Raw genomic sequence first — 15811 nt, 5'->3', positions numbered from 1 at the left:
GTATTATTTTTACATACACAAACTTTTCTACACCCAAGTCTCCTGTTAATTGCTTGATCTGACACAGAGGTGCAGACACCTTGAATATCTTATAAAATAATACTTTGTGCTCTTTACTCTTTTGACTCCTGACCAGGTCGGCTGTTTTGACCCCTACAGCGATGATCCTCGCCTGGGAATTCAGAAAATTTACCTTTGCAAATATAGCGGTTACCTGTCTGTAGGTGGGACTGCGGGACAGGTGAGAGGATTTTGCCTAAAAACGTGCGGTCCAGGATTGGAAAATGATTCTTGCTTTCCTCTATACAGAGCTTCACTCCTGTCTATAAGGTGATGTCTGGTACCGCAGCTCAGCTCCATTGAAGGGAATGAGACACAACTGCAATACCACATACAACCTATGGACAGGAGTGGTGCTCATTACAGGGGAAAGAGTCCAGGTTTTCCTAATCCTAAATTTTCTCTTTTAATCTTGGCTTATGAACTGGTATTCTCTGCAGGCTACCTGTGTAATAATTGGACTGAGGGTGGTGTCACAATAGATACTTATACCCTACGCTGTATATAGGGAATAAGTGTCTGATCACTGGGACTCCAGCAAATGGGAGAAGAGGGGGCTGTATGTCCCTTTTACTGAACCGTAGTCTACTGGCAATTCATTGGGAAACCCATAGAAGTGAATGGAGCACAGGACAGACATGCGCACATCACTCTATTCCCTATGGGACACTGGACTCCGTTGCTGATCTTTTGTGGTCACAGTGGTCAGGCATTATTGTACAGTATAGATAAATGTCTGATGTACAACCCCTTTAAGGATCGCTATTAAAGCCTCATTGTCCGCTTTATCTCCTCAGGTCCTAGTCCTGGAGCTGAATGATGAGATTTCGCAGCACACGGTAGACCACACGGTAGTGGATCTCTTACAGGAGCAGGAGGGATATCGCTGGAAGGGCCACGAGAGGCTTCACGCACGACAAGACCCCGTGCGCTTCCCCCCTGGGTTTCAGCCCTTTGCCTTGGTACAGTGCCAACCACCCGCTGCTGTCACCGCCTTGGCACTGCACTCTGAATGGAGGCTCTTAGCGTTTGGCACCAGTCATGGATTTGGAGTGTATGACTTTCAGCGGAAGTGTCAAGTCATGGTGAAGTGAGTGTCATGTGTATATACAAGGGGAACAACGCCTCCTGGTCACCGGGGCTGGGAAATGTAAATAGAAGATAAAATTTGTGCAAAGACAGATCCCCATCCTTTTCCAAAATTAAAATCAAAAGAATTACTACTTCCTTTCAAAAACGCTGCCACACCTGTGTGCAGGTTATGAGTGGTACTGCACCCAGACTCTGTTGAAAAAAAAAAAACGGGGCAGACCTACCATACAACACACTAACTGCAGACAGGTGTCCTGTAATCCTGGAAATGCCCTTAAGTTGTCAACAAAGAGACTTGACACTTTTTCTGTATTTTAGGTGCACACTACACGCCAGCGACCAGCTCGCCCTGGAAGGACCCCTGTCCCGTGTGAAGTCACTGAAAAAATCCTTGCGCCAATCCTTTAGGCGCATCCGAAGGAGCCAAGTCAATAAGCGAAGGGATGGAGTTGCATCTAAGGTAAGAGAAGTCCCATAGAGAAGGAGTGGAGCGGCAGGATGGACCCCCACGGATCACAAATATGGGGGTTCATTGTACCTCAAATGCTCCGCCTTCTCCTTTCATCTCAATGGCACTGAGCGAGATGGCGGAGTGCAGGACTCGGCTCCTTCTATCAGTGCCACATACGTCCTGCTGCTCCAGTCATTTGACCAAATAAAGGGAAACCATAACTAACATGTATTACACATAAATTTAAAATCAATCCATTAAAAAGACAACACAAGGCCCCAATTGTCAAATAACTAAATATGCATAATAAGTCAGTGTATAGAGATATGGAAGGCCAAGTATCACACATTACCCAGAGGAATAACAGAGGACAATGGACACATACTAAATGCATATACAAACCAGAGGTGCTTTCTGCAGCAGCCATACCAGAAAGAACCAAGATGTTCTGATTCTTTCAGTTCAAGGCTTGTTCCATAATTGGACATTTTCGGTCTATCTGATCCGTGTGATTCCTTTTGGTGAGATTCACAACTATGTGAAGAATGGAGAATAACCTGGTGAAGAGCCTCCTTGTGTTGCAGCTTCACACACTATTACACGGTCTCCCCCCTCCTTTTGCCTGCTGTAATTTCACACAGTGGTAGGAGAGAAGTGCTCCTGCACAATGTAGCACCATGTGAAGCTACAGCACAGAGGGGCTCTGGAAACACCCCCAAGAGCCTTTTTGGCTCATTAGCATAATTTTTAAAAGTTGATTAAGCCATGGATAACAAATATAAGAAAATTACCACAGTCCCGGTGCCTCGATCTATGAGTAATGTCCCTGGTTTAGCAGGATGGATTTTGATGGGAGATTTCCTATTTCACCTGTACAGAGGACGTCGGTGTAACCCCCTTCAAATGAAGTTCTGCAGCATCAGCCATAAATTACCAGGAATCATTGGGAATAATATTGGTAGTTTTAAAGGCGACTTATTTCTCCTTGTAATTTCAGGTGCAGGAGGCCAATGCCCGCCTGGAGCAGGAAGCCCTGCATGAGATGGAGCTGGCCCCTGTCCAGCGCAAGATCGAAGCCCGATCAGCAGAAGATTCCTTCACCGGCTTTGTGCGCACGCTGTATTTTGCGGACACCTTCATCCGTGACAGTAAGTTATAGATTATGGTGTTTGACCTGACGTCCCTACAGTAAGAAGGAACAGGACCTCCACTGACCAGAATACAGCAAGCTTTATGTTACCCAAATACAGTGCCACTCCAAAACGCAACCAGTCCTGCACAAAACAATCCCTGATACAGAGAGGCCAACAAGAAAATAAATAAGTTATAGGCTTGGGATGGTGATGGTTTCTTTTGTCTTCCCGCCAGGTGTCCGGCATTGTCCCTCGTTATGGGCCGGTACTAATGGGGGTACAGTATACGCGTTCTCTCTGCGCGTCCCCCCAACAGAGCGACGGATGGAGGAGGCGGTGTCTGCGTCACAGAGTAATTATTGCAGTACCATAAAACCCATTTCTCATGGTGGAAATTTCCTTTATTTTTATTGTTCTGCTTTCTCCCAGTCAAGGAAATCCAGCTGATGCACCGGGCGCCGGTGGTGGGGATCCTCATCCTGGACGGGCACAGCGTCCCCCTCCCAGAGCCGCTGGAAGCTGCTCACGACCTCTCCAAAAGCCCCGATATGCAGGGCAGCCACCAGCTGCTGGTCATATCTGAAGAGCAGTTCAAGGTAGGTGTCCTGGGGGTCAGTGGTCCGGCTCTGGTTCTTACAAGCCATAATCTGACACAAGTCTTTGACAGGTGTTCACTCTGCCGAAAGTGAGCAGTAAATTAAAGCTGAAGCTGACGGCCACAGAGGGGTGCCGGGTGCGCAAGGCGGCGGTCTGCTCGTTCAGCAGTTGTCGCGCCGAGGACCACAGCGAAAATCACTTGACCGTCCTGACCAACCTGGGAGACATCCAGGTAGTGTCACTGCCGCATCTCAAGCCACAAGTGCGTTACGACTGCATCCGGAAGGAGGATGTGAGCGGGATCGCCTCCTGCGTGTTCACCAAGAGTGGCCAAGGTGAGTGCAAGCTGAGGGGACGAGCTGAATGCATAGGTACTAGATGGATACCGTGCCAGAACTGGGAATACCACATATATCTAGTACCAGAACAAAGCTTGCTACATGGATACCCTATCGGAATCAAGCTCACTTTATAGCATCAATACCAGAACTTGGCTAATTTCACAGATACAATCCCCTAATCAGTCCTTCAACATAGATTGTGTACCAGAACCAAGCTTGCTGCATACAGTTCCAGAACCAGGCTCTCTGAATTGGTACACTAACAGAACTATATATATCTATATTTATATCTATATCTAATATATTATATTATACATACACCTATATACAGGCGGTCCCCTACTTAAGGACACCCGACTTACAGACAACCCATAGTTACAGACAGACCCCTCTGACCTCTGGTGAAGCTTTCTGACTGCTTTACTATAGTCCCAGACTGCAATGATCAGCTGTAAAGTGTCTGTAATGAAGCTTAATTGATAATCCTCGGTCCCATTACCGCAAAAAATGTCTAAACTCCAATTGTCACTGGGTCTGGATCTACAATTATAAAATATACAGTTTCGACTTGCATACAAATTCAACTTAAGAACAAACCTCCGGACCCTATCTTATATATAATATACGGTATTGAAACTGCGCTTACTCCATAGATACGGTACTAGAATCAAGCTCGCTCTATAGATACAGTACTAGAACCTAGTTTACTAAATAGCACCTTTACCAGAACATGTTTTACCAGTACCTAGCTTCCTACTTGGCTACTGTACCCGAGCCGGGCCTTTGTATCCGTAGGAAAAAAATATGCTGTTATATTGTGACTCTGTAAGGACCCAATCTAGTTGCAGGATTTGTTGGATCGGCCGCTGATTGTTGTATTATAGGAGTTTGCATGTTATTTCCCTGTAGGATTTTACCTCATTTCTCCATCGGAGATGGAGCGTTTCTCACTGTCCACCTGCTGGCTTATTGCTCCACGATGCAAAGTGGATCCACCAGAACCATCTTCCAATGGAAGACCCCAAAGAGGCGACAGCACGGAAAGGCAAAGCCAAAGATCCAGGTACCTGATGGTAATTGTGTCCTCTGATCCCTTGTGGAGTCCGGATCAGTCACACGGAGAATGACATCTGTGTCTCCTGTCATTGCAGGGTGCCCAGCAGGAGTGACTCCGGTTCTGAGGGTAAGGAAAGGATTCGCGAAATGTACCAGCTAATTACATCACTACATGATATGAGAGACGTATGTGCCCTAATATCTGTCTGTTCTCCTCTCAGCGCACAGATCCCGGAGGCAGGTGATGGAGCACGCGCTGCTCAATGATGAGAGTGAGTATCCGGAGGCCGGGCCTGGGTTCAGTTTGGCTGAGCCGGTTTTGGGCCGATACACATTGTATGTCACCAAGTAATAACATGGGGGGGGTGATTTCCCACTCTCTCAAAAACACACACAGGTCCCTGTGGCCGCGCCGCGCTCCTCCCTGCGGCCGCGCTCTCTGGGGTCTGAGGCTGTGGATACGTATAATAACCCTGCTCTCCTGTGTTATCCCTGCAGACATGCTGAAAGAGATCCAGAGCACGCTGGAGGGTTCCCGAACGTAAGTGCACCCTTGTTTGTGATGTACCTACCCCTAAGGTTTGTGTCTGCTTGGACCGGCGCCTGGTTCAGACCTTCCTTTACATTTCCTTCATCTCTCTGGGAACGGTTTCCCATAAAAACCGGAGCCGAGCACGGACATTGTATTGATTTATCCTGTCCCGTTAGACACTTGTGGACTCTCCTTTTTGGTAGGGTGTAACTCTTATTAGTGGGTCTGCTCCTATTAAATGGTTTGTCCCGAGACAGGACACAGCTTGTTGATCCATGTTGTAGTATATGAAAATTTGTAGGGCTATACTTTGCCCCATCTGATCACACACTAATGGTCTTCATCGTGTGACTGGGAAGGAGACGTATCCTCATCTTTCCTATATCACTCACCTCCCGGGTGATACAACAGTCACAGGCTTCCCCCGTATACTGTGTATATACAACAAGACGTGTAACTGGTGCTGATATATTGTATATTGCAGGAGTTATGGAGAACGGCAATCCCGCCAGATCACTGTAGGAGGCCGACTGAGCAATGGAGCAGGTACAGTATATACCGAGTGTACCATTCACATGCATGTTATAGAGCAGGAGGGGCTGAGCAGATTATACATAATGTCCTATCTGCAGGCGGCATGTTATAGAGCAGGAGGAGCTAAGCAGATTGTACATAGTGTCCTATCTGCAGGCAGCATGTTTGTACATAGTGTCCTATCTGCAGGCAGCATGTTATAGAGCAGGAGGAGCTGAGCAGATTGTACATAGTGTCCTATCTGCAGGCAGCATGTTATAGAGCAGGAGGAGCTGAGCAGATTGTACATAGTGTCCTATCTGCAGGCGGCATGTATAGTTCATATCTAATCTGTGTTTCCTCTTCCTTTCAAAGCAGAGTGACTTTGCTCCTGATGCGCTGACATTTTGGGTTGCGTTGACCCTTTGTGAATACACTACTGACCCGTGACCCTTGGGCGAGAGCGAACTACAAGACAATGTGCTGTCCCCTGGGTGCGGAGCCTCTGCGGCCATATAACCTCCTTCTGCACACGACTCTTCAGCTGTTCCTACAGGAAATTGTTTTAAGTTATAAATGTTACTGCCTTACTCCCCTCCCCCCTCTGTGCGCCCCCTGGAGGACAATGGTCACATTGTTGTTATAATTTTTTAAAAATTTAGGTTTTTAATATTTTTTCTTTTTATTGAATAATTTTAGGATCAATGTTTTTATACTGTACAACGTGGTGTAAGTTGCCCTCGATGTTGGGGATCTTGAATTTATTGGGTTTTTGTGCTTCCCAGTGATTGGGCGCCATGCAATCTATTTTTGTAGGAAATAACCATTTTGGTTGCCTTGGACACCAATAAATTATATGTTCAGCTACTGCCGGCTCCGTGTGATTTTCTATGTATCGGGGTGAACACGTGAAGCTTCGGTTTCTTAAAGGGGTCGGCCGGGACTGTACAAAAGTCTTGGTCAGTAATGTCCTATAATAGGCAGGAAGTTGCTGTAACAGATGGATCCCCCGCACTCTCTCTGCAATGAAACTTCTGGGTTGTTCCGGAGTTGCAGTAACTACATGTCCAATAATGCGGAGTCTGTCTGGTCACCCAACAGTCTCTGCTCCTCCCTACACATGGCCTGATGACATTTCTTCAACTACAGAGGGAGGGGAAATAAAGAGAAGTGGAGGGCGCAGACAGGAGAGGTCGAGCAGGAAGATGGTGCCGAGGAGGGAGTGGGGGCAGGAAGTGGACGGCGCTTAGGAAGGAAGAGAAGGAGGAAACACGTGATGTATAAACAGGGCAAGCCGTATTGTTACATCCTGCTGAGTGACTCGTACGCTCAGCAGAGGCCATGATGACCTATGGGGGACGGATGCACTTGTGCTGCATCCATCTGTGACCTCTGCTGAGACAAATGATTACAAGAAATATCTGATCAGGGGAAAGCGCTTCCTTCTCCTCTTACTATGATTCTTACCATCCACTTTCCTGCTCCGCTTTTTACTTTAAAACCTCTGCTGACTTCCATCTTGCTCTACACAACAGCCACCAGTATCTGGATGATTTGTCAAACTTATGTTATTTATAAGGCCCCATCCCTTTTAATCTCCCTATTTCCATACATGGGGGGCACAGTGTAGACTGGTGGACAGTGGGGGTCCAGGATTATCTCTATGAAGGGGACACTGCAGGGACGTATTATCGACTCCCTTCATCTCCGGATCCTTGGATCACCTGGGAATAACCTTAGAACAATAGGATTCATTCACTGACTTTAATTACATGATCCATCGATTGGGATCCAGGGCTTTGTGTTTCTGTGAAAAGATCCTTTAATTACATGGAGGAATTAGCTGTAATCTGAAAGCGTGAGAAAACGGTGACTGCGCTGCCCCCAGGAGCTTGTGGTGAGCGGGAGGCGCCTCAGGCTGCTGGTTACAGTCACTGATGTCTGTCAGGTCCAAACTACTAACCGTGCAGAGTAGGGGCTTTTAATAGGAGCAAAAACCTATGAATGTGCCTGTAAGTGCAGGAGCGGCGGAGCCCGTCTACCTGCAGACCACCACATGTGCACCAATTCACAGGGGATGAGGTACAACTTAAAGGGGATTTCCATGTTACGTGACTTTCATAAAATGAGTCCTCAATATCTGAGCACCCAGAGATCATCTGTTCACATGAACATAAAGCAGACCACTCCGTTCTCTGTGTGGTCAAACCAAGGTACTGCAGCTTCCATTTCTTTCAATATCGTGCAATGACTCAGTTCAGCCACTACCCAGAAAATGGAGCCGTCCGCTTCCTGTTTCATTCTATTACTTTCAGTGGATACGAATCTGTCCAAGGTCATGTGATGTCTCTCTGTGATAATAATGGTTTGTGCACCTGTGTGACATCACATGACCATGGACTGATCTCTGTCTACCAAAAGTAAACATAAAAGCTTCTACAGAGGGACAGCAAGCAGAGATCTAGAAAACCGTGAGGAATTGATACAGAAAAAAAAAGTATAACTTTTCCTTGCACAAACCATATCAATTCTTTGCTGGAAGTGGACAACCCCTTTAAGTTTGCAGTCCTTGCCTTCACAGGTGTCCCCCGTTGTACTTTGACTTACTTTACATATAATTTTACTCCATATCCGGCTCATTTGTGGTGGTGGGGGATATACTAGAAAGGAAGAACGCCCACAAATTTAGAAGGGATTCATCTAGAGATACATTTTTGTCTGGAGTGTAGGAATTTAAAAAGGAATCTCTTAAAGGGGTTGTCCACTTTCAGAAAATCATTGATATTGTTTGTGTGTAAGGAGAAGTTATACAGTATATCGGAAAAATGTATGAATTCCTCACGGTTTTCTAGATCTCTGCTTGCTGTCATTCTACAGAAAGTTTCTATGTTTACTTTCAGTGGACAGAAATCAAACATTTTGGGGTTTGATCACTATCCTCTCTTCTTTTATGAGGCCGGGAACCAGGTGAGGAGTTTTCTAACTAATGTTAAACCGTCAGGGTTTTTTTTTTTTTGCCGAAACGGATACAACTCGCAACACAATGGCCAGTGTGAATCCTTTCCTACCGGGCTCCCGGCATCGGCGTTACATGACTTTTTGCTGCAGTGAGGCAGCTCACCACTAGAGGGAGACATTTATCTGAGAATGTACAGTACAGAGAAAAGAGGAGCAGATCCCCAGCAGGGGGCGCCCCGACCTCTCCCTGTAGCGTCCTTCCTGCTACAATACAAGACAGATCATACAACTAGAAGAGGATTTATGATTATGGGGGGGATAATAATAATAATTTATTTATATAGTGCACACAGATTACGCAGCGCTGCTTGTCACATCAGTCTCTGTCCCCAATGGGGCTCACAGTCTAATCAACCTACCAGTATGTTTTGGAGTGTGGGAGGAAACCAGAGGACCTGGAGGAAACCCATGCAAACACTGAGAGAACATACAAACTCTTTCCAGATGTTGATCCTGGGACATGAGCCCAGGTCCCCAGCGCTGCAAGGCTGTAATGCTAACCACTGAGCCACCGTGCCGCCCCATTTTTGTCCAGTAGTGTGACTTTTTGATGCATAGTTGTAGGAGTTTTCTGATTCAGTTTTCTTATGGCACCCCCTGTACTGCCTGCAGCAGTGGTCAGGTCCTGGGTGTCATTCCTGTATTTGGGGGATCATTAGGGGGAGTATAGTGGAATATGGACCACCATGGCAGTGCTCACATCCATGGAAATCAATATCACCTATGGAGACAGGGCGGAGGGAGAAGTGCATGCACAGAAGAGAACATGAACCCTCAGCTGCTCCACCTGAAATCACATGGAAACTGCAAGGGTGAAGCAGATCCATTGTAAACAGGGGGACACCCCATCCAAGATACACACATCAGCACCAGGGCTGCATTATCGTACACAAGAGCAGCGCTCACAGATACAAGCGTCCATTCCTCTGGGTGGAGAGCCATGTCCGGGCCTCACAGTCCATCACACGTGTGTTCGGTACACGGCTTCTTCTTCTTCTCTGTCCCCCATAATTGTAGGAAGTGTCCCCCACACGTAGCGGCTCTGGTCATGTCGCTTTCAATAGAAAAAAATTATAATAATCCCATTAGAATTGTATGGTTTTATGTATTGTCCCTGGAGAGAGGTGTAATCAGACCTTTGTGTATGTTGTTAGTAACAGCAGGACTGTGATATATGCATTTATATTCCACAACTATAGCAGGAGGGGTGTCCTAACACTGCTGTGCTCTGTATAGGAATCATCCCTGGGGAGATGTGTAATCAGACCTTTGTGTATGTTTTTAGTAACAGCAGGACTGTGGTATATGGATTCATATTCAAGGATTGTAGCACTGGGGGGATTTCCTCACACTGCTGTGCTCTCTGCAGACAAAATTGGGTATTGCCCTTGAAGAGATGTGCAATCTGATATTTATGCACGTTGTTAGTAGCAGCGGGACTGTGAAATATGGTTTTAAATTTCAGGTTTGCTGTTTCAGTGACTGGTGTGGTATCTCACCAGAAAGCTCCTACAGTTTTTAATCAGAGCAAAAGGGGAGAGAATGTGGAGCCGCAAAATGCACAGAGCACAGCAGTGTGACAACACACCCCACTTGCAGTTGGAGAAGCTACAAACTTGGAATATAAAGTCGTATTTCACAGTCCTGCTGCTACTGACACAAAGTTATGATTGCACTTTTCCGCAGGGGCAATACCCAACACTGTCCACAGAGAGCACAACAGTGTGAGGCCCCCCTAGTACAATCCTGGAATAAAAATCCATAATTCACAGTCCTGCTGCTACTTACAACATACACAGGTCTAATTACGTATCTCTCCAGGGACAATACCAAACACTGTCCGCAATCTGTATGGTCGCTCCTGCTGACAGATTCCCTCTGAACATATCAGTTTGTCACCTCCAAATATTTCTGAAGTAACAGGGACCCTTCAGAGAAGTAGGATCACTACAGGGAGAGAGAACTGGGAGCTCGGACTTCCCCTTTAAATGTAGAAGTAACCATGTGTCAGAGAGAGCAGCTAATGTTTATGGAAGAACCAGTTCTGAAACGTACAAATATCCACAAGACACGGAGCGTTCTACCTGCCGGGATAGTCACATGGAGGATTGTGGGGCCGCCCCATGTTTTCTGCTGCTGATCCCCCCCTATAGTAGCAGTGGATTAGCCCAACTGCATAGGTTACTCCACAGCAGATCCTGAGCCCCAGGCCTGACCTTCTTCCATGGGGGGTGTCTTCAATACGCTGAGGCGACACAGACCCCTCCCCTGGGTCCGCACTCACCTAATGATGGGCATCAGTTTTCCTTCTGTCTCGCTTCTCTATAAGACTCCACGGTCACTTGAACCGAATCAGAGAGCCATCGCCTCTCCGCCTCTGTCACCTCCCAGTGCAGGGTCATCTCCTCAAACACCGAGCTGTAGGACACCTGATAGGAGAACACAAGATGTGACCTCCATTCATACAGACACGTTACCACCCCCGAGGAGCGCCTGGCTCTACTTATACAGACACGTTACCACCCCCGAGGAGCGCCTGGCTCTACTCATACAGACATGTTACCACCCCCGAGGAGCGCCTGGCTCTACTTATACAGACACGTTACCACCCCCGAGGAGCGCCTGGCTCTACTCATACAGACACGTTACCACCCCCGAGGAGCGCCTGGCTCTACTCATACAGACACGTTACCACCCCCGAGGAGCGCCTGGCTCTACTCATACAGACACGTTACCACCCCCGAGGAGCGCCTGGCTCTACTCATACAGACACGTTACCACCCCCGAGGAGCGCCTGGCTCTACTCATACAGACACGTTACCACCCCCGAGGAGCGCCTGGCTCTACTCATACAGACACGTTACCACCCCCGAGGAGCGCCTGGCTCTACTCATACAGACATGTTACCACCCCCGAGGAGCGCCTGGCTCTACTCATACAGACACGTTACCACCCCCCGAGGAGCGCCTGGCTCTACTCATACAGACACGTTACCACCCCCGAGGAGCGCCTGGCTCTACTCATACAGACACGTTACCACCCCCGAGGAGCGCCTGGCTCTACTCATACAGACACGTTACCACCCCCGAGGACCGCCAGGCTCCTCTCAGACACAATACCGCCCCGGAGGAGCATTCATCTTCGCACGGACACTTTACTAGTCTTCGATCAGAGATGGTACTGACCCTGAGGAGCGTCTGGCTCTACTCATACAGACAAAATACTGCTCCCGAGAAGCATTTACCTTCGCTAATAAAGACACATTACCACCCCTGAGGAGCACTAACCTCCGCTCATATAGACACGTTACCGCTGCAGAGGAGTGCTCCCTTCTACCCATACAGCCTTAGCACCATCCCCAAGGAGCACTTGCCTCCACTGATACAGACATGTTACCCCCCGAGGAGCACTCACATTCACTCATATAGACTTGTTACCATCTTTAAGGAACGTTCTCCTTCACTCATGCAGTCACGTTTCTGCCCCTGTGGAGCACCCACGTTACCACCCATGAGGAGCGTTTATCTCCGCTCATACAGAGCACTAACCTCAGCTCGTATAGACACATCACTGACTGCCCCTGAGGAGCACCTACGTTACCACCCCCCAAGGAGCCCTACATTCGCCGCCCCCTCCCCCCGGAGGAGCACCTACATTACCACCCCCCCTTGGAGGAGCACCTACGTTATTGCCTGAGGAGTACCTACGTTAGCTCCCTGCTCCTGAGGAGCACCTACGTTACCGCCCCACCCCTGGGGATCACCACGATACCGCCCCACCCCTGAGGAGCACTCACCTCCTTAAAGTGCAGTCTGTTAAATAATCGTACACTTGTTAGGTTCTCCTGTCCGATCTTAGCCTGGAAGGTGGAGATTCCCAGCTTGGTGGCACCTAGGACAGACGGGGGAGTTCAGCTCCGCTATTTGCAGTTATAACATTTGGGAACATAAAAATGAGGACAGGACTCACCATAATACAACATGAGACGGGCCGACTCTTCACCGAACCCTTTGCCACGAGACGCGGGCTCTACAATATCAGAGAGGAGGCATCAGAAGGCATCGTGATAGTCAATGTGACAAGCCTTAAATAATTAACTATTTCTTTACTGAAATGCATTATACGACAGCCTCTTGCCCGAAATATGAGGATCTTTCAGTGAGTTTTACCACTTTCTGTGTAACAGGGGCCAACAAAATAGACATTAAGCGTTTTTTCAGTAGATTCATATAGAAGTGGACTTATCCTTTAAGAGGACCTCTCTCCACCACCACCACCTTAGCCACCCAAGGTATGGGCCCCCAATGTGTTAATTCAGATGTTAAGTGTCAGGAGGGTGGCCTTAGGCTAAAGGAGGAAATAAAATCCTCCCACTTGACACTAGGGAACTTAATTAGCATATTAGGTCCTGGATCTATTGGCAGTAATTCTTTGGAAACGGTGGGGGCTTGAGGCAAAATTCCAACTGCGCCGGAATTAGGGGAGTGGCACTTTTTTAAAGGTGGAGTTAGTAAAAGATCCTCCTTAAAGGGGCATTCTCTCCAAAAATCATGACATATAGCAGTCCTCCAATCTATCAAGGTCAGACCTACCAATTATAAAACCCTTCAGTATTGATTTGGTGGCACCAATGACCTTGGGCTTATGTTTTTATGAGATCTAAGGAGAAGGCCGGAAGTGTTATCATAGGGACCAGAATAGAAAGCAGTAATATTCTGCCGGGTGCCCTCTACAGCTGATAATTATTCATCCTTCCCCATTATCCGTGTCCTGCAGACCCTGCCCGTTCTCCACTAGGTTACACGATATAACGATGACTGATAAATCCGCGCGGCCATCATTGTAGGACGATATTCTGGGAGATTGATGAACGAGGAGGATGTGTCTGGCGGTGACATTTATTAGGGCCGGAGCGGAGCGCGGTCAGGGGAAAGGAAGCACCAATTAGGAAGGATTCGTGGTTGTGGAGACAAGATGTGACGCACGTGTAAAGTGTGTGTGATAAACGACAGGGCCACGCAAGACGCTCCTGATCCATCCAGAGTTCTCTCTTTCGGCAAACTTGTAACCTTCCCTCCATCTGACAATGTTAAAGGGGTTGTCCAGGATAAGAAAAACACGGCTGATTTGTATTCAAAGCCGCGCCACGGCCGTCTGCAGGTTGTGCCTGGTATAGCAGCTCAGCCTTATGCGCTTCAATGGACTGGATCTGCAATACCGGACTCGTACTCTGGACAGGTGTGGCACTGTTGGACCCACATGATCTGATAAAATGGTTGTTAAGAGTTAAAATTTCATATTATTGGGGCTCTGACTCCAGAAGACAAACAGAAGACCCCCGGGGGAGGTATACTCTTTGGCATTCTCATAGAAGTGAACGGAGTGGTGGACACAATCGCTCTATATACAGACAAACTATCGCTCCCCCTTTCTCTAAATCACAGGAAGTCCCAGCAGTCGGATCCTTATCCTCTTTCTTCCATGGGACAATCCCTTTAAGACAAGAAACTCTGTGAAAGGAAACCCTGCTCCTATTGCTCTTCCATACTTCTTACTCCACTGCTCAGTACTGCTGTATGATGTCCTCCATGCTGCTGCTTCTGAGAGGACGAAATGAAGAATCTCATGTATTCTGTGTGTAACTAGTACAGGAGACATCACAGCTCCCTCCTTCCCTCTCTGTATACATGGGCGCCTGTGACCTGATCTCTCAGGGAGTAGGCACATACACTCATACAGCACAATCACCTGCAATCATGATCTCTATCTCCGCCAGTGAGGGGTTTTCAGGATCCACCAGGAAGAGGTTGACATCTCCCACCATGCACTGCTCCTCCGGACATCCTTCATCCCAACGTCCTCTATCCAGGATGATGAAGGTGCACTCTAAAAAAGTGAAACCGGGTCAGATTACAACATCAGACTTGAATGTAAAAGTAGCGGCCTGGGGAATCTACAATGACTCTTCCCCCATGGCAGATATTTGGGTAAGAAAAATCGGACTGTGGTTCCTTTCCTTAGCTCTGACATTGAGCAATTCCTCGCTCCCTACATAGGACACCTGCACACTCAACAAAGCTAAGTGTGCATGTGTATCAAGGGGCGAGAGTTTGGCTCAAATTAAGCGTTTGCCCAACGGCTATTAAAGGTACATGGTCACCTTAAAGGGTCACTCTGTGGTTTGATTTACTGCAAATGGCGGCCTGACACCAGGTATCCCCTACGATCAGAGACCACAGCATTTGGGTGAGCGCTTCCGCCTCTTCACAGTCCACCAAACACAGCGCCATTCATTGTACAGTGGCTGTGCTTGGTATTGCAGCTCAGTCACATGCAAGTGAATGACCTGTGGAGTGCAGATACTGACATATCTTAACAATGGGTTGTTATTATTATTATTATACGGAATATATTTAAAGGGGTTTAGTAGAATTTTTATCTCCTGGATTACCTACGTTAGGATAAGTGATCAGTAACAGATTGTCAGGGTTGCAGACCCCCTGCCACTCAGATATTGATCACCTATCATAAGTGTTACTGTAATGTCTCCCCACTAGCACTTACCCGTCCGAGCTACTTACTGTCATTGTCCTGTCTCCAGCTGCGCTGCATGTCGTACTCCTGCTCCAGGGTCAGCGGCTCGGAGGCCGTCAGCTTCTGCAGCTCCTCTGACTTCATCCACTCATGGTACCTACAAGATGTAAGATGAGGGGTGATGATGGGGGTCCGCGCTGATCCCCGCAGTCCATGGGGATGTATCTGGTGATAAGTACAGGCTTTATGAATGGAGGCGCTGTGCTGCATGCTCTACAATGTCACACATATTAACCCTCTCCTTCATGTGTGACCAGTACATAAATACCGGATAATTAGGATTATACAGGATTAGCGCCACATCACATCTGGTGACATATTCCTGTGGGATCCCCACACAGCGGATGTCTATATGTATTATGTAGTATGTGAGGACCATTCAATAGAGGGAAGGAGACCACCAGTGCCCCCATACACTGCTCAT

At 47.6% G+C, this 15811-nt stretch overlaps 2 protein-coding genes across 5 annotated transcripts in view; one reads left to right on the top strand and one right to left on the bottom strand.

Annotated features, from left to right (window-relative positions):
- The window catches only part of LLGL2 (LLGL scribble cell polarity complex component 2), a 33277-nt gene extending 26635 nt beyond the window's left edge, over window positions 1-6642 (top strand). Inside the window, exons 14-26 of one of the 3 annotated variants that reach the window (XM_072112415.1) lie at window positions 125-241; window positions 858-1150; window positions 1471-1612; window positions 2601-2751; window positions 2972-3088; window positions 3166-3332; window positions 3404-3668; window positions 4584-4737; window positions 4826-4857; window positions 4952-5002; window positions 5229-5271; window positions 5747-5808; window positions 6151-6642. In XM_072112415.1, coding sequence (XP_071968516.1) covers window positions 125-241; window positions 858-1150; window positions 1471-1612; window positions 2601-2751; window positions 2972-3088; window positions 3166-3332; window positions 3404-3668; window positions 4584-4737; window positions 4826-4857; window positions 4952-5002; window positions 5229-5271; window positions 5747-5808; window positions 6151-6158 — 1602 coding nt within the window. In that variant the 3' untranslated portion in view covers window positions 6159-6642. The remainder of the gene's footprint in view (window positions 1-124; window positions 242-857; window positions 1151-1470; window positions 1613-2600; window positions 2752-2971; window positions 3089-3165; window positions 3333-3403; window positions 3669-4583; window positions 4738-4825; window positions 4858-4951; window positions 5003-5228; window positions 5272-5746; window positions 5809-6150) is intronic. The other 2 variants (XM_072112414.1, XM_072112413.1) reach the window with 2 other exon arrangements.
- A 2398-nt stretch (window positions 6643-9040) lies between these two features.
- NAT9 (N-acetyltransferase 9) overlaps window positions 9041-15811 on the bottom strand; it is a 15583-nt gene continuing 8812 nt past the window's right edge. For both annotated transcript variants that reach the window (XM_072112411.1, XM_072112412.1), the window contains 6 exons: window positions 15375-15484; window positions 14542-14679; window positions 12763-12822; window positions 12590-12684; window positions 11078-11222; window positions 9041-9847 (listed from right to left, as the gene is read on the bottom strand). In XM_072112411.1, coding sequence (XP_071968512.1) covers window positions 11091-11222; window positions 12590-12684; window positions 12763-12822; window positions 14542-14679; window positions 15375-15484 — 535 coding nt within the window. In that variant the 3' untranslated portion in view covers window positions 9041-9847; window positions 11078-11090. The remainder of the gene's footprint in view (window positions 9848-11077; window positions 11223-12589; window positions 12685-12762; window positions 12823-14541; window positions 14680-15374; window positions 15485-15811) is intronic.

The sequence above is a fragment of the Engystomops pustulosus genome, chromosome 6 (assembly GCF_040894005.1).
Source record: "Engystomops pustulosus chromosome 6, aEngPut4.maternal, whole genome shotgun sequence".
Taxonomy (NCBI): Eukaryota; Metazoa; Chordata; class Amphibia; order Anura; family Leptodactylidae; genus Engystomops; species Engystomops pustulosus.
Note: the sequence above shows the minus strand (reverse complement) of the source record. Positions and strands in the feature narration are given on the sequence as shown.